The sequence below is a fragment of the Protomyctophum parallelum genome, assembly GCF_964188405.1.
Source record: "Protomyctophum parallelum genome assembly, chromosome: 10".
Lineage (NCBI taxonomy): Eukaryota > Metazoa > Chordata > Actinopteri > Myctophiformes > Myctophidae > Protomyctophum > Protomyctophum parallelum.
In genome coordinates, this window is record NC_139704.1 from 20,122,495 (window position 1) to 20,148,729 (window position 26,235).

The 26,235-nt window shown below is 43.1% G+C and overlaps 1 protein-coding gene across 22 annotated transcripts in view; it reads right to left on the reverse strand.

Annotated features, from left to right (window-relative positions):
* Positions 1-26,235, reverse strand: part of LOC310866120 (neurexin-1a) — a gene marked incomplete at its 5' end in the record, with an annotated part of 455,952 nt that overhangs the window by 187,376 nt on the left and 242,341 nt on the right. For 2 of the 22 annotated variants that reach the window (XM_083775492.1, XM_083775491.1), the window contains one exon: positions 11,354-12,449. The exons of the other annotated variants lie outside the window; for them this stretch is intronic. In XM_083775492.1, coding sequence (XP_083631618.1) covers positions 11,354-11,600 — 247 coding nt within the window. Of the gene's footprint in view, positions 1-11,353; positions 12,450-26,235 lie in introns of those variants that run through there. 22 annotated transcript variants of the gene reach the window in all.

Sequence of the window (26,235 nt, forward strand, 5' to 3'; positions counted from 1 at the left end):
GGGGGAAGATCAAGAGAAATAAATAGCGACCGTTTTTCTTTCTCCATGGGAGTGAGCGTGTGCGCGTGTGGCCCGGCGTGTGCGTGTGGCCCGGCGTGTGCGTGCCTGCCTGCGTGCGTGTGGGGTGTGTAACTATACTATACAAACCTACAAAGTAAAATCCTATTAATGTATCCATTTGTAACTCTGCAAGCGCACAAATGGAACCACACGAAGCCCTAAGTAGGGTCCCATTTGTACACTCTCTTAAATTGACGTTCAGTATTTTCCAGTGTGATGATTTATATGAAAGCCCAGCACTCTGCCTCGCCCACATCAACAGAAACAGCATGAGGGAGCTAGGCTTTAGTGTCCGCTATCGTATACCGATTGCTGAATTAAAAAATAATATATATATATATATATATATATATATATATACAAATAAAAAATAAAGACAGAAACATGCGGGTAATACACTTTTGTATCTCTAACACAATGTTGCAAAATGTGCTAATATTAGTCCCTGTGTTTAGGTGTTGGGCAGGCGTTTCTTTTATTTATTTATTTTATGTACTTTTTTATCAGTTCTTGCCAGCAGTCCTGAGGCTACAGGAGATGGAAAGGAGCAACGAGGAAGGTGCAATCCCACACAATCCTATTAACGTGGATTATAGGAGCAGCTTTTCTCTCTGCATGCTGCACTGCTGCAGGTGAGCGATTGTAAAATGCAAAGAAAATAATAGTTTGTGACATCGCTGGCTCTTATACGTACCGAGGTCTCTTTTTGCTACATGGGTGCATCAATTAATTTCCCATTATGTACAAATACCATATACTGCGCTTTGTCTGAGACCGTCATTGTGACTATACTGTAAGTCTATATTGGTGTTTTCCAAGAGTTATTAATGTCATAACTTATATAGATTATATGATGGCAATACCATTCCAAATACTGTGTTACATCTGCACACTCTCAATTAAAGTTGCAATCTGTGATGTCCTACCGGGGTTTCTAACCCAAGTCGTGCATGGGTTTCGGTCAGCCGAGACAGAATCCCTGCTTAGCTGGGCCGTTTATGAGATTCAGGCAGTATACCCCAGGTTCTACATTTAGTATAGGGAGACCCTCTCCGAGTGCCACAGATGTACTGGTTATATAGTATTAACATACTTAACTGTACACATTTATTAATTAACCACATGCAGCAGTAGCAACCCTATACTGGGAATGACATAATAGGCGAAACATTCCGAGGAAATAGCAGATCTACGAGCTTGTATATGAACTATTGTCACCAGTGAATTAAAAGAAGTTCTGGATGGAAGATCTTTTTAGGATGTTTTACTGTGCATCCATCCAGCCATGGATGTGCCAGTACAGGCACAGTCCCAAAACACATACAGCAATGTGAAATTTAAGAAGAGGCCTCATTATCGATCGAATGATCAATAGCAATCATACATTTAGTCTTCTGCCAGTTGGCCGCCATAGAGACCCCCCCTGTGGTTGAGGATATTAGGTTGTAAAAGCTGAAAGATTTCTGCCTCCATCTTCTGCCTCCTTCCCGTCCTGACCTTTCCCAGAACCAATTAATCCATCATTGTACTGCTGGAACCATGTCTGGATGGGGATATTTTACACCTTGCAAATTAGTTTTTTCTCTTTCTTCGTGACCAGTTTGAATCCTGGCCATGGATATTATATATATATATATATATATATAAAAAAAAAGTCTTCTACATCCAGACAGTTTTCTGAAAAAGCTATGTTTCTATGTCAGTCAAAAATAGCAGACCTACAAGCTCGTAGCGCGCCACTCGGTGGCACGCTATGAGCTTGTAGATCCCACGCCTTTTTATCCCACGTACTGCACAGTGTGTGCATGCGTGCAAACCAAATACTGTGGCCTTCCTATTTTGGGTCCAAAAATGTAAAAAAAATAAGCAAAAGCAAAAATACATGATCTACAAGCTCACAACGTGTCGCAATGAATGTGCGATTGCCATTTCCACTACTTGTCGTACTACACGGCACACATGGGGCTCGAGTGTGTGCATTTGAAAGACAAAGTGTAACAGTTTCTGTTTGCGTGGGAGGGGGTTACTCTGTGTATGCAGCGTGTGCAGTATGCTGTAAAGCATAATGTGTCTGTTTTATGTAAGTGGGAGTGAGTGCATCTGCACATGTACAGTATCTGCCGACTTGCAGGGGACAGTATTTCCCTTGTTATAGAGCGACACAGAGAATGGCTTCCTCGTGGGGCAATTTAACTCAATGCAGTTTAGATTTCGAAGCGCCAGCTTTAGAGAAAACGTTCCCTATGTCCAATGCATTTATTTCATTCGCTTGTTTCTGTTCCGCGCCGGTCCCGTGGGAAATAGGGAAGCAGTTATAGAGTCAATCACGAGTGGACCAAAGAAAGCTATTTGTGCTCTTCAATTAGCATCTCTTACACTTGGCCTGCAAAATACTAGCTCCCCCCCCCACCTTCCTGTCTTGCATATGGTTGACCCAGGGATTCCACACACTCGGCGTGATTTCATATGCGCAACAAACACAGTATTTACCGTACTGTTTATCTGGAATATAGTCTATTCATTAGCATGTTTTTGCATTACTTTTCTCCTATGTGTGAGACTAAGAATGCCTGCTAGGTAATACAGCGTACAGTTAGCATCATTTCACATACGTTTAGATGGCATTCGTGTAAAGTGTACGTATTGGCCCTCCAACGTTGCTCAAATAAGTTGTTATTTTCCATCACAATAAAAGAGGAGTGTCTTATTTATTTATTTATTTGACAGGGACAAAGCTCATTAATCAACATGTCAGTTTTCACATCAATGTAAATGGGCCAGAGTTAGCCGAAGCTAAATTTCATCTGTAGTCCCTGGGCAGGCTCTTAAAAAATGAATGAATGATAAAAAGAAGGACAAAGTGTAGTGTGCCTGCACACAACACCATGCGTTGATGCCATGTGTGCATATGTGCAAGCAGTCTTAAGACAGTGGTTCTCGAGGTGATGTCCAGGGACCCTCAGGGGTCCTCTGGGGGCTCCCATCAAAATGAGAAACTAAACACTGAGGTGTGACACATCACAAAATGCCTGCGAAATGTTGACAAATCTCCACTGATGAGAGGACCCTCTCATCAGTGGAGATTTGGCAACATTTGGCAACACCTGGCACAAAATCTTATCAGATGGGGTCCCGCGGCCAAAAACATACTGTATCAATGTGGGAGTCCTTAACGTGAAAATGTTTGAGAACCGTGACTGGCTTAAAGTGCACAAGCAGCAAGGATGATAAAGTGGGTGGGAAATGATTCACTGAGCGCCTTACAGGGGGAAACGCTGCTCGGCTCAAACTCATCCGAGGTCTGCCGGGACACAGACATCCCCTAGAGTCAAACGAGCAATGAGCTCTGTTTAGAACCCATTGCTTGGCTGACCCCTCTCTGCCCACCCCTCCACCACACAGCTCAGTCAGGTCTCATTTCCCCTTCATGCCAGCCGTTGGACCAGTCACCCACTGAAGACCAACGCACACCACACTGCAGGCACACTAAGCCTGCCCACTGTCTCCCCCGCTTTGATGGGCTCTGTAGGGGAGCCAGGAAGAGCACAAGGGAGGGAGGGGGGGGTGCTGAAGAGCAGCGGTCGGGATGAAGCAGAGTTGAAAAGGACGAGAGAGAGAGAGAGAGAGAGAGAGAGAGAGAGACGAGTGGGGGGTGGGGGAGGTGAGGAAATGAGGCGGGTGGTAACGGTGCGGGTGCTATTGCAAAAAAATACAAAAGGGTTTAAAGATCTGAAGCACGGAATAACAGAAGAAGAAAGGCCCATGTGTCCTCCTGTTCAGAGAGAGATAGAGGAGGGAAATAATAATACAAAAAAATAAAAATAAATAAGAAGACTGCAGTCCTTGCTTTCTCTCATTCATGGGTCAATAAGCGCCTGGGCTCCCCTAGAGCAGAGGGAACATGTACCCAGATCCTTATCAGGGCAGCTATCATCTCTGGCTGCCTGGCGAAGCCACAGATACTGTCATCCTCCCGCTATCTCCCGGTGACATCAGCTCAGAGACATGGGAGTAATTATATTATACAAGCCCACAACACACCCCGGCAGCAAGGCAACATCGGAGATCAACACCCCCACCCCCCCTTCTCTCTCTCTCTCTCTCTAATGCAAACACACACTTTCCTCTCGGAAGCAATTTGTTGTTCTCCGCAGCCTTTTGTCTATAGCACCCGAACCCCTCTTTCTTCTTCTTCTTTCCCTTTGCCCCTCATTTGCTCTCTGCACCAGAGTTGGCACAGTGCGGAAGAACCGTCTCTAATCCATGCGATCATTAGCTCTGAGGGCAGAGAGAGAGAGCTTTAAAATTGATTATAATCACTTAAATTGCCTCACTGACTTTGATGAAAACAGCCGCGATTAGAAATACAAAAAAAAGTGTTTGGACAGCAACTGATGGAGCTGTTTAGCGAGGGGGGGTATGGACTATGGGGTCATACCAGGAGCCTGCATGGTGAGAAACTTGCATAGTCTTCACAGAGCTAAACTTTCACCAAACTATATACCTAATCTCTCAAGAACAGATTCTGTGCTGCGCTATACCGAAGCTGTCAGCAGGGCCATTCAGACCGTGAATGAAAACACAAGGCACACCACAGGAAGTGGAGGGCTGAGGCTGGGCCAAACGGGCCAACATCCTGAGGCAAATTCAAATTCTAATGAAACTAACAGCAGAGGCTGCTGTTTCTTTCTTTTTTGCCGATGGGTTCCCAGATTGCTATCAAATACAGGAGTTATGAGACTGAGGTGCTATTTACACGAGGATGGTGTTCATATAAAACGTCAAAATAAAGTATCGTTTGCTGCTGTCATTTAGACGAGAACCGTGTTCTCAGGAGGTGAAAACGCAACGAAGTGAAACCACCTCCCAGAGTGGAAATCTTTGAGAATGCCGTTTCCTATGGTCTCCATATAAACAGGCAAAACGGTGAATCCGCAAAACTTATGACATCATGGCTCACGTTGGCTCACAGCGCATATGTTTATTACATTGATGCAGAGCCATATCATTATGATATAATGGAGTTCCTGAACAAGCCTCCCTCCTCGCCTACAAAGTGCTGCTCATCAGCGATGGTGAATGTAAAACCATGATGTAAATAAAAAGCCTTGTGATAGACGAGCAGTGTTGCACCGCTTGCGCACTGTTTTTTGGCAAATCTAAGCTAGCAAATTTAAGACCATCTCTTAAAAATAAGAGTATCCTCTAGAGTATTGAAAACAAGTTTAATTTGCACATTAAAACTACAAATTAAGCATTTAAATGATGCTATAAGACACACATTATGTTTCTGTGTTATTTAATTACTTATTTTTACACAGAAACATAATGTGTGTCTTTACAATAGCTGCAATGTAATAATAATACTAATAATGTAGTGTAATCATTATTTAATTAACGACACTTTTATTCTGAAAGCAACCGGATGTCTTAAATTTGCTCGCTCTCAAACAGGAAGTTCTAGATTTGCCAAAAAGACGGAGCCGTGTTGCGCAGGCTTGCGTGAAGGGATTCTTCTTCTTGTACGTGGGTGACCTGTCTATTTGGCAGCCCGTTATCGCCACCTAGCGACATTATAGCATAATAGCACATTATAGCATAACGTGTGCGTTCTCGTGTAAAGGGTAAAGGGTAAGGGTAAATTAGAACGCAAAGGGACTTTGACGTGTTATATGGAGATGGTCACCGTCTAAAAGAGGCCTGAGAAGCAACACACATTGTGAAATCCACAGTACATTTTTTCCACTCAGAGAGGGTACACACACACAGGTTCCATTTGTAGCCTGTCTGAGTTTAAATAACACTCCGAATTTACAGTGTATATAAACATAACAGAGCGCTGCCATTGGGGAGCATGTTGTTTTTTCCTCTGCCAGCGGGCAGACAATTGATGAATGGCTGCAATCCCCGTCCCTCGTCACACTCATGTCTTTTTTCTTCATTTTGTTTCCAACTGGACTCTCTTGAGCAGGGGTGGGCAACTTTGACGATGGAGAGGGCCACTATATTTCCACACTCACTCCAGAGGGCCACATTGCATATTACTGTTGTAGCAAAAATAGCAGATCTACAAGCTCAAAACGTGTGGCACTGCAACGTGTTTTCAGCTTGTAGATCAGCTATTTTAGCTATTGAAATCCTGAATTATTTGTTGATATTTTTTAATTGGAATCCTGAAAAGTTAAGTTTAATCAATACATGTTATACATGTTATGTTAACTTTATGAACTAAACACAAATACATTGGACATAAAAAATAAAACTCATTAAGCTACTGATTTAGACGTAAGAAATTAAAGCAGGTCATGTCATGCCATGTTTGGAATTATACAGCTGAAATCAGTATCAGTATTCTGATATTAACCTGCGGGCCGCATTAAGTGCAGTTGCCCATGTATGCTCTTGAGTATACAGTAAGTCCCCTCCTTCGTTCAGACCCCTCACACGGTTCTGTCCTGTCTCAGAGAGCAAAGACAATCACATGTTTTTTATTCATTTTTTAGGCCGTGCTGCTCTCCAACACACACACACACACGCACGCGCACGCGCGCACAGCGCCAAATCTTTCATCTCTGGGAAGGAAGTCCAGTGCAGCAGGAAATGTTCTAGTCTGTGTGTGTGTGGTGATGGATGTTGGGTCTGTCCCTCAGACTTCATACTGTCTGAACCTCATTACAACCGGTCCTCAACAAACAATGCATCACACGCTAACTCAATTTCATAGATCCTGACCATGGTAATTTTCTCCCACTTTTCCCGCATAAATCAATAACTGACACACAAGTTCAACGCAGGGAGAAACCAAAGGGACACATTTCTCGGATGTGCTGTTCTATAAATGCCTGTGGGTTACATTTTGGATTACATGATAAATTAAGGGTATAGTTCATTATTTAACCCCTTAAACCGTGTATAAACTTAGGTGACAGGGGTCCCCCAGGTGTCTGTTAGGCTCCACTCCTTTTTTTCCCCTCTACACTAAATATCTCCATTGAAAATAGCTTAGCTATATTTTGCTGAATGTTTGCCGCAGAATAGGGATGCTCGGGTTCATGTGGTTAACGGAGCCGGCTGCTGTTGCTGGATTCAGTTGGAAGAAAAAAAGACACCAGTAGCAAAAATGCACCGCATTACCATGAAACTGACACAGTAGCAACGCAATCAGCGACGTGTTGGTCGGAGTTTCGACGAATTGCTCGAGACACCGCCGAGGGGCAAAATACAGCATTCTATGTGTTATGTATGCCTAACAGTAATAGATCTGAACGTTGAAATTGACATAATGAGACGCCAGCTCTGCTGCCGTCGCTTGAGAGAAACACTGACTCACCAGCAAGCGGGATAACGTGGGGGGAAAAAAAGAAGGAATGGCGAAGAAAAGCATAAACCAACCTCGGGGGATAAGCATGGCTCATGCATCCACATATTAGACTGAATAATTGAAAAGCTGTACATTTTTAATTGATGCCATGATGATCGTGCGGGGCCCCTTGTCAGGAACAAGCTCCCGCGCGACTGACACAAATTGCGGCGCTGCCAAACGCTACATGCAGCGACGTCATCAGGATGTTTTTTTTTATCCTGGAGGTTATCGTTGGATCTCAACGTGGACCGTCATTTCCCTTTCCAAGATGAGACCATCAAGACCTGAGGCCTTCTAAAATCAGTGGTTTTCAACCATTTTCAAATCAAGGCCCATTATGTATTCAGCATTTGAGCCACGGACCACCATTTGATGAGATTGCTTAGACCCAAAACTAATGACTTTTGTTCACAATTCCATGCTGTTGGCAAACATTGATCAAAATAACAATTCTTCTACATTCTCCAATTGTGCAGACTTCTTGTAAATGAAGTAATGCATGATGTTTAACAATAATTTTACTCTTGAGAGAGTAAAATGAAACCAAATGGAACTGTACGGGTCCATTTGGTTTCATTTTTATGCTCTCAAAAGTTAAAGATCTATAAGGGACCATTTGGTTACCAACTCTCCATGCATCATTTACCTGGAGACCACCTGGAAACGCCCTGGGGGACCACTGGTGGTTCCTGGACCACTGGTTGAAAACCACTGTTCTAAGTGACACGCTGTGAGCTTGTAGATCTGCTATTTTTGAACAGCCAACGCTAAAATCTAAAATGGCACAGATGTGGTTTTAATTGGTTAAAGGTATATTCAGTGATTTCACTCAAAAAACCTTAGGTTTCGTTTTTGGCTGTGGGACCCAGCCTTTCGTCCAATCAGGATAGAGAGTCAAAAACGAAACCTAAGGTTTTTTGACCCCCAGGGGTTAACTGGGGACAGGGAGGAACTCCTTATATGGCCAGCACACTCTATAGTAGAGAGGATTATCACAACAAAACAAAAAAATAAGTGATATTTGAATTAAGTGAAATCACTGAATATACCTTTAACATGAGTCCTACTACCATCAATATACGTGTGGGCACTGGGCATATCACAATATGGAAACATTAAAGATGGAGTGCTTGGTTGTCATGTGTCAGGCAAAACAGGCATACTTAAGGCTCATTCATAGTCTGGATTTTATCACTGGTGGAAAAAGTACTCAATTGTTTTACTTAAGTAAAAGTAGCAATACTGCTATGTAGAACTAGGCCTACTGCACAAGTGAAAGTCCGAAATTCAAAATGTACTTGAGTACAAAAGTATTTGCATCAAAATATACTTAAAGGGCCAACAGTACAAATGACTCATTATGCAGAATGTCTCATTTCAAGTTTTCAAATGTGCTAAAACTCATTTGAAAATAGCAGATCTACAAACTCACAATGTGTCGCATCACAACACATTGTGAGCTTGTAGATTGTCTATTTTCAAATGGCCGGAATGTATATAGGTCTGAAGTGCTTATAAAGTATGAATGTTTTGTAATAATTTTGGGCGGCGGTGGCTCAGGGGTAGAGTGCCTGGATGGTAACCGTAAGGTTGCCAGTTCGAACCCGGGCTCCCCCAGAGTTACTGTCGAAGTGTCCTTGAGCAAGACACTGAACCCCTAATTGCTCCCGATGTGCTAGTTGGTGCCTTGCATGGTTTCCGCTGCCATCGGTGTATGAATGTGTGTGTGAATGGGTGAATGTAATGCACAATCTCTGTAAAGCGCCTTGGATAAAGGCGCTATATAAATGCACCATTTACCATTTACCATTTAATAATAATCAAAATCTACAAAGTAACTAAAGTAATGTTACTTTCCACCACTGACAAATATAACACCATAAGAGTCCATGGTTCATTAACACCCAGGATATTTTTTCCGTGGGCTCCACACCTTGGGAGTCTTGCAGGGGGAGGTATACAGTATAGGAGCCAGCAGGCTGTGCTGTCCATTAAAGGCAGGCCGCGGCAGTGTGGCCTAATTGCCTCCCCTGTTCGCTCAGCAGGCCAGCTCATCCCCCCCACCATCATCACTGAGTATTGTAAGACTGTCTGATCCAGACTGTGTGCCCAGTAGTCCCCCCCCCCCTTCCTCCTCCTCCTCCTCCTCCTCCTGCTCAGCCCTCCAATCTCCAAAACCGCGTTCCAAAGCACTGCTTCATTTGCGGCTCCTCACTTCATGCAAGTGAACCTGTCTGTGTTCAGCAGATCTCTCTCTTTCTCTCTCTCGTGCATGCCATATATATATATATATATATATATATCTGCTTGGAATGGTATTCAGCACCCTACATACAGGACATACAGTGAAGGAGACTGTATCACACAGGGTCAACCTTAACATAAGAGAGTCTCTTGGTATACCTTATTTATTAATAATAATAATAATAATAATAATGAACCACAAAAATAAAGGTCCATAATATACCTGTATGTTCTAATAGTGGTTTTCAACCAGTGGTCCTTGAGGGGGTTCCAGGTGGTCCCCAGCTAAATGATGCATGGAGAGTTGGTAACCAAATGGACCCTTGTAGATCTTTAACTCTTGATAGCGTAAAATGAATGCTCTCAAGAGTTAGATTATTGTTAAAAAAATAAAATCTGCATTACTTAATTTGCAAAAAGCCTACACATTTAGAGAGAATGTAGAAGAATTGTTATTTTGATCAGCATTTGCCTGTTATCTCTTCTATATGGAATTCCAGCATACATGGAATTGTGAAGGCTAAATGTCATCAAATGGTGGTTCGGTGGCTCAAATGCCGAATAAATAATGGGCCTTGATATGAAAAGGGTTGAAAACCACAGTTTATAGGTAATCCGGGCACTACTGTATGTCGATGGTTGCACCGCTGGTTTCAATGACGTCATGCAAAATGTATGAAAAAAGAAAGAAGAAAAAAAACAAGGGGGGCCTGTTTTGTTATTCCACGGGTCAAAGCACTTTGAATATGCACAACAACCTCGACCGAAAGCCTATATACGCTTTATCAAACGTACCGCCAACAGTAAAAATGTATGGGGTGGAAATTATTAACTGCACATAAAATCTTCACCGTTAATGAATCCGTTTGCAACTGGGAAAGGGTGCAAATTGTAACCGCATGGACCCGTGAATGGGGTCCGTCCGGGTTACATTTGCACCGTCTCAGAGTTCGATTTCACAGTGCTCCCTCACTTTTACACTGAGGCAAACCGACGCATACTGCAGTGGGCCATCAGTATACTTGGTTATATAATACAAATTCCACGTAGTTGAGACTCCGTCTGTCTCTGTGCCTCTCTAGGCATGGACCTCTGTGCCACACAGCGTACAGAGCACCCCCCCCCCCCCCCCCCTGCACCCTGGGCATAGTCCAGACGTGGTTCAGCGCCCCGCGGAGCCGGACACAACACATCTTCCGCCTCCTACGACCCCCAAGGGGCAGCGTGGAGCAGCACAGCCTTCTAATCCTGTCTAATCTGGACACCGAGGGGCATCTGGAGACAGGGATATGGCTAATCTCACGCATGGAGATGGGAGGGAGGGCACTTTGCTGAGACGGACAAAAATTGGCTTTGGCTGCAGCTAAGCGAGCTGTTGCGAAGCGGCCGGGGGTCGGGGACTATAGGAACCAAAATGAACAGTAGACCAAAAGAAAACGCCAAACAATTATGCTGTGCCTTCCGTTCTATCTCTCTGCATTTGTGAATGCATAGAAATGACTTATGAAGTAACTACTAGATAACAATGTCTGAAAACAGTTGTAATACTTGGCAGAGAATGAAGGCTAATAGAATAAAACTTCCCAAAAAGAACCAAGGCAGCTTGTGTCAGCATGCAGCATGCTGAACTGCTAAGCAGAGGAGAGTGTAAATGGTATGCACTGTGGGACCAAGTATAATACTCACTGTGTCCTGCACGTAGGGAGGCAGGTGATCTATGGATAGCAATAGGCACAGTATGGTGACGTTTGTTTCCGTGGGAGAGGTGAATGTGGTGGAGCGTCTCCACGGCCCCCGGCTCTGACCCCGCCACAAAGCCCAGGGCCAGAGCGGCGATCCACAGGGCCAGGTGGGCGAGCGAAGACCCATTCCAGTTTAGAGCCTCCCCGGTGGGCCTCAGGGGAGCTATGTGTGTCCTCCAGCCTCCAAGCATCTTCCCTGGCGTGGCCAAGCCGAGGCTACTGATCAAGGTGGAACCTTCAGTGAGCCTGACAGCCCATGTTTCTATGCCTTGCCCAAATCTCACAATATGCCCAAACCGACACTCGCAGAGTTAAACAGATCCCCCAGGAAGAAAAACCCGAAAAGGTACGCCACATAAAAAAGTCAGTTGTGGGGGGGTGGGGCCCTCTTAGTTAGGAAATCCGCAGCAGTACCCAGTGTGGCGAAGTTGCACCGCCAATCATTATACAAGAAGAAACAAAAACATTCACTGAAGAAAATTAGGACACCCTCAAATGGCAACGGAGAAATCCCAGCGTGCTCCCATTCCCCTGTCACACTTCTCTCTCTCCCTCTCTCTGTTTGCTGTCTTACTCCTCCCGTTATGCGCTCACAAAAGGAATCACATTATCTCCTCACCAAAACTCAGAATACTCCAAAAAAAGAAAGAGCGATGGGCAGAACACAAAGGAAATGCAGACAATCACCAGCTTGAAAAGGAGCAAACACCAAACGCACACGAGTAGCTACATTCTCTTGAAGAAAACAAAATAGACCTTCTGAGATCCCCTCTTGTTTTTTTCCCCCCTCCACCTCCAGCCGTCTCAAAAGATGTCCAGAAGAAGCAGAACAATCTGAGCACAGTTGAATCCCACTCTCATCTGCGTTGTGTGCTGCTGGATGGCCGCGTTGGCGCGCAGACGGTGATCGCACCTGTGCAAGTTGTGCCAAGTGGAGTGGCCGTCCCCCATCTACAGATCTGCGCTCTCAAGTGAGAGAGCAAGCGAGAGAGAGAGAGAGAGCCGAGTGAGCGGCGGCGGTACCTGAGAGCAGCAGCCCTGGGCAGGGAACACACGCTCAACACGCAGAGAGACAGACAGCAACGGCAGCGCAGTTCCAGAAGATGTGCGCAAGAGGGAGGGAGGGAGGGAGGCGGAGGCAGAGGAGGATAGAGCGAGGAGGGGAGGCAAAGGCGGGTGGGTGGATGGAAGAGGGGGGTGGGACCTCGACAGCCAGCCAGGAAGCGGGAGGGAGAGGAGTCTATGCAAATGAACAGCATCCACACAGCGAATCACTGGAGCTTGAGTGCATTGCAGAGGAAGAACCTATTTAGGCAGAATAGCTGGGATGGAAGCTGCTTGCGTGCATCTCCAAGCTTCTCCCGCCTTCCCTCCCTCCCTCTCTCTCTCCGTGCTCATTTCTTTTTCGATCCGCTCCTCTGCGTGGACAATGTAGTGAAATGGAAGAGGGGGGAAAACAATGGTCTGGGTGGGTGTGTGCTTTTGTTCCTACTTCATTCTCTTCTTTTCCCTTCCCTCTCTCTCTCTCCCCTTCAAATCACTACCTCCTCCCCGTCCCCTCTTCCCGGCACGTTGTGAATTTTACTGTGTGCAGTTCTGTAGAGTTGAGGACCTGAAGAGCAACGCAATGCTCTCCGCAACCCCTCAATGCTTACTTGCCTCTCTTCCCTTATTCAAGTGAAACTTTCAATTTCACATTTCTATTTCTCAAGTTTGTGCACTCCGTTGGTCGATACGTTACAGGGGGATGTTAGAACAGCGGTGAAACAATAGGCTGCACTTCACACAGGCAGGCAGGAATCTCTTTCTCCCTCTTTCTCGCACACATACACATGCCCGTGCGCACACACACCCTCACTCTCACACACACACACACACACACACACACACACACACACACACACACACACACAGAAACAAAGCACGCACAGTGCCAGAGTTGGCAGTTTTGGCTGAGTGCTGCTGCTGCCCACAGAGAAGGTGCAGAATCCGAGCGGGTTCTGCCTCGCCTGCTAATAAATGAGCATTTCTCACAAGAGAGGAGAGCGCTGATGGCAGCCTCAGTGTGCAGTGCAGGGTTAAGGGGATGTAGCAGAAACATGTGGACATAAAAGCCCTGCTGATAAACACGGATCCAGTTCAGCTGGGAGCTCTGCTCAGTGCTCAGGGTTCAGGGGGGGCTCTAGCAGAGAGCACATCGAGGGGCTCATCTGCCAGGCTGCCCACTCTCGCCTCCGTTCGTTGGCAAGGCGACGTTTCAACATCCCAACCGTGCCTTTTCAGAAAAAGGCATCAGCGTTGTGTTCTGAGCCGGAGCAGAAAATAAACTGATAAATATAGAAATATAGAAACCGTCAGCAGCAGCAGCGTGCAGCATGCACACACTGCTGAGCTGATCTTCACGGTTTTTGACAAACAATACAACAGCATTTCACGGCCAAAGTAAAGCCCGGCTATCTAGCGTGACACAAGAGGATAATGTTGCCTCCCTCGTTTTGTTTCCATTTGACCGCTTATTTGTGGGATTCAATCCACGAAGCCTTGAAGGCATCGATAAATATATACATAAAGGTAACGCTTTTATTCACTTACATAACATGCAAATGAATTGGCAACAGAAGACTTTACGGTGGTCACCGTTTTAGAAAACGTTTTAGAAATGGTCAGTATACCATCATAAAGAAACAATATACCATTGTGGGTTTTCATTCATTCATGTCTAACTCTGTGTTCAGGTCCATTTGGTTAACAGGATGTCTGTTATTCAGTTTGGTTCCTGATAACATGTTCATATATAATGTACGTATATAGCACTTACAGATGGAAAATAACAGATGCTACACACATTAGACAAGTGTGTTGTTCTCACCTTGTAGGAAGGAGCTCAGTAATTTGGTGCAGCCACCTGGCGCTAAAGTCAGCAGCTCGGAACCAAAGCTCTGTTCTCATTTGGAATTTGCAATGACGAAAATAAGAAATGTTCCTGCTGAATTAGTTTATTTAATAATTATCAGCAGTGCAATCTGCATAATTACGACTAATAAGGCAACCGATCAGGGCTGCTTGTCAAGGACACCGAAAGTTGAGTCGGTTCTCACCGACAAACTTGGAAGGAAACTTTCAACAAAGAAAGACAATTTTATGCATCACAATGATTAGAAATAAATAAAAGAGGTGTGATGAATCCACTGTCACACAGTGGTCACACTGTGCTCTTCCTATACAGAACCTGAGGTTAGACCACAGCAAGTCAGGTGACAGCCTGTATACCTTTATTTTGCCGTCAGTTACTTGTTAACTTCTGCCCCCATGTGGTAATATTATGAAGTGCACCATAATGACTCAATCTCAATCAAAGCCAGGGGCTTTTGAATTGTCTGCCTTTTTGGGAACCCCTGACATATACATTGATCTCAGCTGTTACAAATCCAAACATGCAAGCATGACCCGCTTTAATTATTTCATTCTATATGAATGACTAGTATTAAAATGTTGTATCTTTTATGTCCAATGTACCGGTATTTGCATTTAAGTTCATGAAGTTGATATAAGTAGAACTAAATGCATTTGAAATTAAATAAAAATGTTACTTTTCAGGATTCCAATTCAAAAATAGCAAAAATAAAATCCCATCAGGATTTCAACTCAAATAAAATAAATAGTAGATCTACACGCTCAAAACGTGTCGCAGTGCGACGCATTTTGAGCTTGTATCTGCTATTTTTGCTACAATAGCATATGCAATGTGCCCCCTCTGGAGTGAGTGTGGAACTATAGTGGCCCTCTCCATCGTCAAAGTTGCCCACCCCTGGCCTATAATTACGGAACTGCTGTATTGATGAAGCAACATTTAAACTAGTTTGTTTAATAAACCTCTGCATATACTCGAAACGAAAGGCGCAGACCCATGGGATTCTGTTAACTGTGTCACTTGTTAGTTGCTCTTTGCAGTGGTGGAAAAAGTACTCAAATGTATCAAGTATCAATACTGCAATGTAGAAGTCCGGAATTCAAAGTGTACATTGAGTAAAAGTACAAGAGTATCGGCATCAAAATGTACTTGAAGTACTAAAAGTACTCATTGTGCAGAATGTCCCATGTCAAGTTTTCAAACATAGCTGATCTACAAGCTCACAATGCGATGCATTGTGAGCTTGTAGATCGGCTATTTTCAAATGGCCGAAATGTATATAGGGCTGATATGGTTAATGTATGTTTTGTAATAATAATCTAAATCTACAAAGTAACTAGTAACTAAAGTTTTCATATAAAGGCAGTGGAGTGAAAGTACAAGGGTTGCCTCTGAGATGTAATGGAGTAGAAGTAAAAGTATTGGAAATTGGAAATACTCAAGTAAATACAATACAAATACCTCAAAAATACCGTAACCCATTAAAGCATTATGTTATACTTTAGCTATTTTTCGTGAAAATGTGGCGCAAATCTTTGAATATATTCCTTTACAGTGAATGTATTTAACTCATATCTTTGCTTCTGAAGGGGGTCCCTGGAACAACATATTTTCAGATGGTGGAATGAGATGAATGGTGATGGATGGAGATGAATGGTGGCATTTGTAGAACCGTCTAAATGGGTTAAGTACAGTAGTTAGGTAAATGTACTTAGTTACTTTCCACCACTGCTCTTATATATACCTGTAATAATGTTTTGATTTACGAGCTTGGTTTGTGGACTCTGATCATCTCCTCCGGGTCACTAATTCATCCACAGGTCGAGTCTCGCTCTAGTGATCGTGACAGTGACAAACAAGGTGTCTAACTGGAGGATAATAGGTAAACAGGAATCAGAGAGCACGCTCGGCTCACTCATTTAGAGAGAACATTCCCTGGGAACTATTGGTTTACTCATTTAGAGAGAACATTCCCTGGGAACTATTGGCTAATTTTAGGACAGGAGTGGTTGTAGTGAAGTATAAACAATTGAGCTTTAACCACTTTCCACCTGGTGTCCCTATTTTGGGCAAGCCGAAAATGATTTCAATAATCACACACTGTGTGAAGTGAGGGGCGCTCTTATCATCATACTGTACATCATCTCATTCTGGCCAATTAGAATTTACGCAATGGTTGTGTTTGCACAAACACTCAAAACTGGCCGTTCATTATCAATGGTATTTAATGTTTGTGTTAAGACAAAAGTTTGTGTTTACACGCACACTAAAAGCTGGACATAGTAGGGGCTAGCGACCCTCAAAAAATAAGCAAAAGCAGCTCATAGGGATTATACACTTAAAACCGCAGAGTAAGGGTCTATTCTTGGTTCTCTCCTTTTTTTCCCTCAACACCAAATGTCTTTGCTGAAAATAGCCGATCTGCAAGCTCACACACAATCACTCTGGTGTCCAAACTCTCCAGATTAGGGACACCAGGGCAGATGTGGTTAAGCGTAGCCACCTGACTGGCCAATGGGAGCCAAGTGTTGTGCCTCAGTGCCTCAGTGCACATAACAGCACAACAGTATAGTTCTGCCATTTTAAAGGATGTTCAGTGGAGGGTTGCTGACGGAAGCGTGGAACAACTACAGACCATGAACACCTAGCTTGTTCTTATTCTGTCGGGATTCGTTCCTGTGGTGTAGCCTTTAAATCAGGGGTGTCCAAACTGCTTCAGAGGGGGCCATATTAGAAAAAATAGAACACCCCAAGGGCCAAGTTGGCCAACTACATAATGCACCTTCGTATTTAAACGATTCTATTTAACTATCATCATCGATATTTAATATCAATGGTCTTTTGTCAGGTGTGTGCTGTGAACAAAAAGTGTATCTCAAGCTTTTTTCAGCCTTAAACCAAATGTAACCAAGCAAACAAGGTAAAAAAATATAATAATGTTACAAGGAACAAGTGGCAAATTATGCTCTGGGAAATGCCCAGGTTAAAACACTTTAATGACAAAATGTCCCATACTGTTGGCCGGAAATTCATAATACAATACAGGTATGAAGCTGTGGGCCGTATAACATTTTCCCCAGGGCCACATTTGGCCCACAGGCCGCACTTTGGACCCAGCTGCTGTAAATAAAGGGCCTAAACGGTCCCTCTTTCCATTTCAGACCAGACAGCATTGTGCCAGACAGACTGAATTGCAAGTGTATTTTTTTTGTTGCCCTTTTTGAACCAACATTCTACAGGGAAAGAGAAATGAGGTCCATTCTTTCGAGAGTCTTTTTTTCCCTTTTCTCTCTCAAAAAGCAAGGGATCGGTGTGAGAGCGAGAAAACTTAATGTTGGCAATACTTTCTCCGTGAGTGGAGAGTGAGACTCTTATAAGACTGCATGAGGCTGCCGCTCGAGTGCAGGAAGCTGATGAGATGAAATCTGGAGGACTGGGGGAGGGAAGGAGGCAGGGGAAGTTGGGGATCAGCTGACCACACTGAGGGAAAGGGAGGGTTGAGAGAGAGAGAGAGAGAGAGAGAGATTTTGCTGAATATGATTGATGACGATTGAATAATACTTTGAATGCCTGTGTTGCTCATTGTAGTACTTAGTCATATATTAAGTCAAATAGTATTCTATTGAGTATGTACTTATATGTATTATGTATTTGTATTGTTCCTCTGTGAGCCTGTTCTGGTTAGATTAAAGGAGAATTCCATGCTAGAAGGGTAAGAAGGCTTTCTTACCTTTATTTGTAGTTGTTACGTCCCCACCAAAGAGGTCCAGGTGTTATTTTGTGCAAAAGCTCCTTATTGGCTACCATAAGCCCTAAATGAATTGCATTGAATGAGAATTGAATGGGGCTATGGGGTGTTGTGCTAATTTGCTTATTTCCATCTCTTCATAATATCCCAAGCGGCACACTTTACTACTTATTTCGTTGGAAATAAGCAAATTAGCACAACACCCCATTCAATTCCCATTCAATTCAATGCAATTCATTGAGGGCTTATGGTAGCCAATAAGGAGTTTTTGCACAAAAAAACCTCTTTGGTGGGGACGTAACAACTACAAAGAAAGGTAAGAAAGGAAAGCCTTCTAGCATGGAATTCTCCTTTAACAAGATTAGCAAGGTGCAACATTGCAACCGTTTTCACAATTACATATTTTTGACCAAAAACCTACATTTTTAATGACTTTTGATTAATGGTACGTCCGTGTCTACAGAGTCTCTATTAAACATCCAATCTCCTCAAGAGCTATAATCGCACTCAACTATACCCATTAAAGGAAATTATGTTGGAATTATTAAACACTGATCACCACACCAACGGACGTAAGTGGGTAAGTGATAATATCATTTTCTAATACATTCTCCAAGTGATCACAACAATTTGTCAAGAAAGTGAAGAACAACTTTGAATAATGTCCAGACATGGTCAGGTTGTATGGGAGGAGTTTAACTAGATTCTATAATAGTGAGGCTCTTTTGGTCATTCCCTGTAGAGACTGTCGTGTTGGCACTGAATGATCTGAGTTTATATATCCCTCAGATTTATTCTCAGCTAAGCTGGTGAGGTATATTGAAATCACAATTATAGCCTAGTACAGACCAAATTGGTTCACCAGGTTTAAACTAAAGTGGATCTTTGTTCTCTCATGACATGAGTGAGAGAACAAACCTGTCCGAACAGGATGCCTGGACAGCAACAGGGGGTCCTGTATGCTAAGTGGATCTATAGCTGGCTGATAGCAGCTGCGGCTGCAGGCAAACATCTATTTTGGACATGCACGGACCACTTTAGACTACAGTGGGGGTTAGAGAACCACCTTTCGTCATGTCTCTTTGATCTCTTTGTTCTGACTTGTATTTAAACCTACCGAAATGTCTGTAAAGTGTGTTAGGCCAGAAGCCGTCAGGCTGGCTGGGTCCATGGGGCTGGGGCTCCAGCCTCATGGTTGTGATCTGCTGTACTCTACTCAATCTGAAATAAAATGGACTTGGAAACTTTCATCTGCCTGTCGGTCGTCGGACTCATTCTCCGTATCTTTGCCTGAGTACTTAGTCAAGTTTACGTATGTTTATGGGCTAGATAGTAATATACTTTTAGCTCATTTACTTCACTGGCAGAACCGTATAATAAAACATCTTAAAAGGATCCCTGGCTAATGAGTCTTATATGCCTTAATATACATGACAATTGCCCGCAAAACTTAAAAAACACCTTAAATATTTTATATAATTTAGGAATAGTTAATCTTTTACTCAAGGGTGACAACGCCCATCGCAAGTTGATGTAATTTGTCCATGTGTGCACTTAATCTGAACATAAATTAAAACCAACTTGATACAGTATAATTTTCAACATGTTAACACTATGCATTCCATAGGGCTGAAACACATTATGGACAAAATAATGTCATCATCAACTTGTGACAGCCTTTATATAAAAGTTTTACACTTTACATGTTTGTTATAGAGGGCAGTTTAAATGTATTAAGGCAAATAAGGCTGGATAGCAAAACCAATCAAAAGTATTTTTCAAAGCAAGTTAGCCCTGTTCTCGTCACTGTTCTAGCAGCTACCATGAAGGGCTATATTTATCCTATACTGTATATATATTGGATAAAGGCACTATATAAATGCACCCATTTATGTAGCGCGTTTATCCAAGGCTCTTTACATAGATTGTGCATTCACACACACACATTCATACACCGATGACAGAGGAAATCATTATACACAAATATACATTGTGCATTCCTTAAATGCAGCTGTGACTGCGGAAATGGCACAGATAACAGGCAGAAGTGTCAGAAGTCAATTGCGTAATCTCCACATCCTGCATATTTTTTTCCTCGTGTCTCTACAGTATTTTGACAAAAAGGTTGGGCTAAATTCTTTCTATGGCTGAGACAGGAGAGAAGGGCAGGACGGGGAAGACAAGTGCTGATTGAAATCTAGGAGGCCTGGTTTATGCTCCACCAGCACACAGTTTGGTTAAAATAATGTTTGATTCATTAAAATATCCGGATTGCAGAGTGTATACAAATGGAACCAAATGGAACCATAAAGGCCCTTTTGGTTCCACTTGTACATCTATCAGACTTACTAATGGCCAAATTAAACGGAGGATTTTGCCGTGTACCGCTCCTCAGCCACACACAAAGACAAAAACATGCATTGCTAATAACTGCAGATCTCGCTGAGCTATCGTCACACAAGAGAGGATGTTATGACAATGTCAAACATGTTGTTAATGCAGTATAATGCTCGGCAAACAGAGGGGGAGAGAGAAAGAGGCGGAACAGAACCACAACAGAGTGTGCTGCTGACGGTAATGCGTGCAAGCGTGTGCAAAGTGAACCACAGTATGTTTGTTATCGTAGTCATCGCGGGAGATGTGACACGATGAGAAGGGACGGATGCAGGGAGTCAACACTCAGTGCAAACACATACGACATGCTCCGCTGCAAGCCTGCAACCAAGAAGGACCCCAAGAGAGGCGAGCGTTTGTTTGCAGAGGCAGAAAGTGACTGTGGCACGGTGTGCATGCACGGCAGCGACAGAGTGCACGTCTTGTCAGACTCAACTGAGTGACTGAGTGAGTGGGTTTATGGAACTCTGAACTCGTGCATGTCAAACCACACTTGACACGCTGCTTTCACGTCCTTCTCTTGGTACGCTTGTAAGAGTTTTAAAGCTGCAATCCGTGATTTTTATTTCCTACCCCAGGATTCGAACCTTGGCAACAGATCTTCAGACAAATTAAGATGCTAAGCCTCTGTCCAAATGAGAAGCTATTTCTGCCATCTCCAGCTACAATAGGTCTCCTGACAAACAACCCTCGACATGCTGATGAGTTCACATCGTTCTGTGCGTACACTGTACAATCCACAAGTGCTAAAGTTGCAATACGTAATCGGATTTTTGCTTGTCCAGGGGAGATATTGCATTCATGAGCGAAAATGTACTGACTGGTGTTCTACCCAACAGGATCACAATGCCTCAGCTGTGGAAGAGTAGGGAGACCACCTCCAACCACTGCACATGTGGAAACGTATGTTAAATAAATACCTGAGTGCAGCTTTCGTTTAAAGGACCACTTCACAAGTTTTCAACCTAGGCATCTTCATATAATAAGTCCTCACTAATCTGATAAATAATAATCCTGATAAAATGGCATCATTTTTTTCCTACTCAGTCTGTGTCTCATAGGAGGGCTGTGGGCAGTTCAGAAACACGACATCATCGTTTTTTTTTTATGTTTCGATTTTTATTATCGTGAGAACGATGGCTTCCATTTTCGCATTGCAACTTTTCAGGACTAGAAAGCCTGCAGTTTCTATTAGCTTGGATTCCCCATCGATAATGTCACTGGAGTACGGGTTTCTGAACTGCCCACAGCCCTCCTCATTGACATAGGCGTACATGGAGGTATTATCCATCTTGTCAGAGACTTCCTCTCTTAATGATACTCTGTCCGACATCACTGTGCTTAACACCGGTGCTCCGCAGGAGACTATCTTATGATTATCCCCCTTACTTTTCTCCTTATATACAAATTAATTCCAGTTAGACCAGGATATGTTATAGTTGTTCAAATATGCGGATGATATGGCCCTGGTTGCCTTACTGAAGAAGGGGGACACAGCGGGGGAGGAAGCATACAGAGTACATGTGTCATCTCTTCAGAACTGGTGCGATAGAAGCTCCTTACACCGGGGCTCCACCGGGCGCGTCAGCGTCGCGTCTCCGTCACTGTCACAGAATGTTCCCTTTTTAATCAATGAAGGGTGGCTCCACTGCCCGCGTTGCGTCACGTCTCCGTCACCATTAAAATTGCCCCGGTTCGTTTTTTGACGCACGCGACGTTGACGTAACGCGCCCGGTGGAGCCCTGGCGTTAGGGATCAATGTGACAAAAATAAAATAACTTGTCATTCATGAAAAGGAACCTGTGCAGTCCATTACAATTAGTGGACAAATAGTGGAGGTAGTAGACAATTTTAAATACTTAGGCACATATATTGACAGCAAACTCAATTTCAGTGAAAATACTGACCAGATTTTTTTTTACTTGTAACCAACGCCTCCACCTACTACGAACTCCTTTAGAGTGAGCAAGCATATCATGGAAACAGTCTATAAGAACCTGATCTTGACTTTGAACACGGCAATGTGGTATGGCAATCTTAATGTAAAAGGAAGAAGCAAGCTGCAGCGAATAGTGAACCTAGCCGCAAAAATCATTGGGAAGAGACAGAAATAATTAATTGTATCTACAAGGAAGTACTTCGGAAAAAAGCTGTCAAGATAGCAAATGACCCCTCTCATCCACTCTGCAGGGAGTTCGAACTACTTCCCTCTGGTAGACAGTACAAAGTACCAAAAGCTAACCGTAACATATTTAGAAATTCCTTCATCCCAAATGCCATTAAGGCACTAAATTATACCATGTCTCGCTAGAAATGTTGTTTTCCAATGTACAGTATTTGCCACTGTTGTCCTGCACTTTTTTGCCATGGAAAAATAATTGTGTAAGTGTTGTTGCTGCTGTTGTAACGGTTTGTTTTTTACCGTTGATGAGACCGAAGACAAATTTCCACACGTGGACAATAAATTAAACTAACTAAACTAACTAACTAACATGAGACACAGACCGAGTAGAAACAAATGGTGCCATTTTATCAGGATTATTAGTGAGGGCCTATTATATGAAGATAGGTTGAAAAGTGGTGAAGTGGTCCTTTAACCCTGAGAGTGTACTGTGTAGCCTCAGTGACTGAAACCAAAGGTTTGAATAAATCAACTCTCTCGTTGTGTTGTTGTGATCATCTTTGTGATCATCATTGTTCTGTATATCTGCTATAGCAGTGTTTCCCAAACGTATTCATGTCAAGGACCCTCAAATTGACACCCATTATGTCATTAGCCCACGGACCCCATTTGAAAATACATGCCAGGGACCCCCATAAGAGAAGATTTTTAGCAGTGATTCTCAACCCGTTTAATTTCAAGGACCTCCAGTTTGACATGCATTAGTCTATACGGAACCCCATTTAATGGAATTTCTATCTCTGGGACCCCCAATTTATATTGTAAAATCAAAGTTAATTTAACTCTGAGAGTGTACAAATGGAACCAAATGGACCCGTTAGGGTCCGTCTGGTTCCATTTGTACAGTATTTGCTTTCTTCACTAGCACTGGTCACATTAATTAAAACCTGGATATAGGCAGCAAAGAGTGTGCGAGATTAACATCATTAACGCCTGTGTGTATGTAAAATTCAGCAGCCCCTATACCTCCAGCATTACATGTAAATGTGCGTTGCACACACTGATTAGGCACGGTGCGGAGAAGTATTAACATAGAAATACCATCAACAGAGCTAATAAAACAGAGCGCAAATGACAAGTTCATAGCAATAATGCCAGCCTTGCAAAGAAGAAAAGAGCATGGTCTGTACAATGAAGTGACTTCATTTTCTATAGTAATCAAAAGCGAAACGACGAAACAGGCCTATACAAATTATATTATATAGCGGGGATAGATAATGGACTCCTACTGAAGGAACGGAATAGTGTGTGTTTCAGGGGGGAAATGTGTAAAAAGGTGTAGCATGAAAAAAACTCTGATTACGATATAATTATTATTAGGCTAAAGTAAGTTGGCCTAAAAACTATGTTTACACGTCCTATTTGTAATACTGACAGTCTGACACGTATGCTGTAAATGTTAACCATCAACACCAGAGCTGACAACTCTTACATAGGAATGCATGTGTTAATAACAATTCTTCTGCATATTATCTGCATTTACATTATGCCTTTTTCCGAAGCACTAGAGGGCAAGGCACCTCTTCAACAGTTGCAGGCATGGCATTTTCATGTTTCGACAAGTTTTGAAAGCCTATAAAATAAGGTGATTAGAACCAGGAAAAAGCTAACTTTTGCCACATCATACGATGTGCAAAACAATCTAGTCTCATATCACAATAAAACATGCTGTATTGCCCAGCCAACCCTAATGTACGGCAAACTAGCCTTGTTCAATTTTTTCATTCCATCCAGTGGAGGGAGCGCACGCACGCACGCGCGCACACACACACACACACACACACACACACCACTTTTCCCATTACCAAGGTTGGAGGAGGCACAGACTGCCCCCCCCCGCAATATATATTGAGCCTTTTAATGTACCTTTTATGATTTTCACTCACATGATTCTGCTGGCAAAGTTGATATTTGCCCCCCGATACTAAATTGGAACCAGTTTGATGTGTCAAACCGACTTCTTTCTTCTTCCGAAAAGGAATAAGCAACACCACAACACAGCTAGTCATTTCCATGAATCCGCCTAAATAAAATGTAAGATCAAGAGCTGCCGTAATAATGCTGAGAGGAAAAAACGGTGACCTGTGAATGTAGATAATGTGTTTGTGTATGTGTCCACGTGCATAGATTTGTGTGCATCTGTGTTTGTCTGTCTGCACATTCATGTGCGTGCGTGTGTGTGTGTGTGTGACTGTGTGTGTGCGTGCGTGTTGTGTCTGCAAATGCATAAACTAAATCCTATCTGTCAGTGAGGGAAGATAGAGGTCAAGGGTCAGCAGCTTTCTGGAGGTTCTCTCTCTATCTCCTGTGACAGCTCCCGAGCTGCATGGGACCAACGGGGGCATGTCTGTCTGTCTGTCTGTCTGTCTGTCTGTCTGTCTGTCTGTCTGTCTGTCTGTCTGTCCATCACTCCTGAAGTCTCTCCTGAAGAGATACCTTCCCTTCAAAAAGGGACTACATTCTCAAAAAAGAAAAAGCTGAGAAAAAAGAAGTGGGTCAAGGACAATTTGTCTGTCTTCCTTTGAAAGGGTTCTATGGCCTTCCGGCTAACTGGGACAACAGAGACTGTCAGACAAAAAATGCTCACAATTGTCTGAATGAGAAGCTATTTCTAAACAAAATGCCTCCCCTTTCTCCTCAAAAACGTCTCTTGACAATAGAAAAAATGACGGCCTATCTGAAAAAGGGATTTGTTGAATTCATTTATGTTCATTCTCATTCTTTATGCAACATACTGCTATTCATGGGAAGCTTGCACAAGAAAAATGTCACCCACTCTTTTATACCTGGTATAAATGTGTGATGTGACAATAAACGTGGAGTTGGGTTGAAGTATTAACGCTAAAGTATCCTGGAATATGAAACACTGACATACTGTAGACTCTACAGCTCAGCAGGGTGCATTCTACGGCTGCAATCTCTACTTATTCCCATCTCCAAGCCACTCCTCAGTCCTCATGCAAAGTCAGTTTTTTTCCCTCTATTCTTTGTCTTAAAATGCCATTTTCTGCCTAAACCCTATTAGCGTCCCTATTCTGGGGCGAAGCGATTTGGTGTAGGGAGAAAAAAGTAGACCTACCTATGGAGAAGATGAATTGCCATCATTTAATGTAATGTTTAAGTTCATCTGATTTCAGAGGTGCCTCTGTGTCTTCAGGCCTGTGCATGCGTTATTTCCTGTTTTCCCACTTACCTACTTATACCAACTGTGCTTGTGAAAATGCTAGGGTGTTAGCAGAACCATAAAGTGCTAAAACACTGGGAATCTCAGACTCCAAATTCCAGACATGCGATATCTGCCAGCATGTCTTGTACAATAGTTTAACAGTTTGAACGCTGTGAATTCATCCACCTTGAGCTAAAGCGTAAAGAAGTGTCATTTGAAGAAATTCTGAACTTATTTGGAGCGACTTTGCTCGTTTTAAAGCTGTGGTTCTCTCCTGAGATACCGAGTTGAGAAAGGTGTCTGCCCATGGACAGCTAGATAAATTCTTACACTCCTCTTGCACAGGCTGGCCTGACATAACAAATGACTGGTGGATGTGTTGCCAACTGATCCACTGAGTAATGGAACCATTTTAAAAAGCGGAA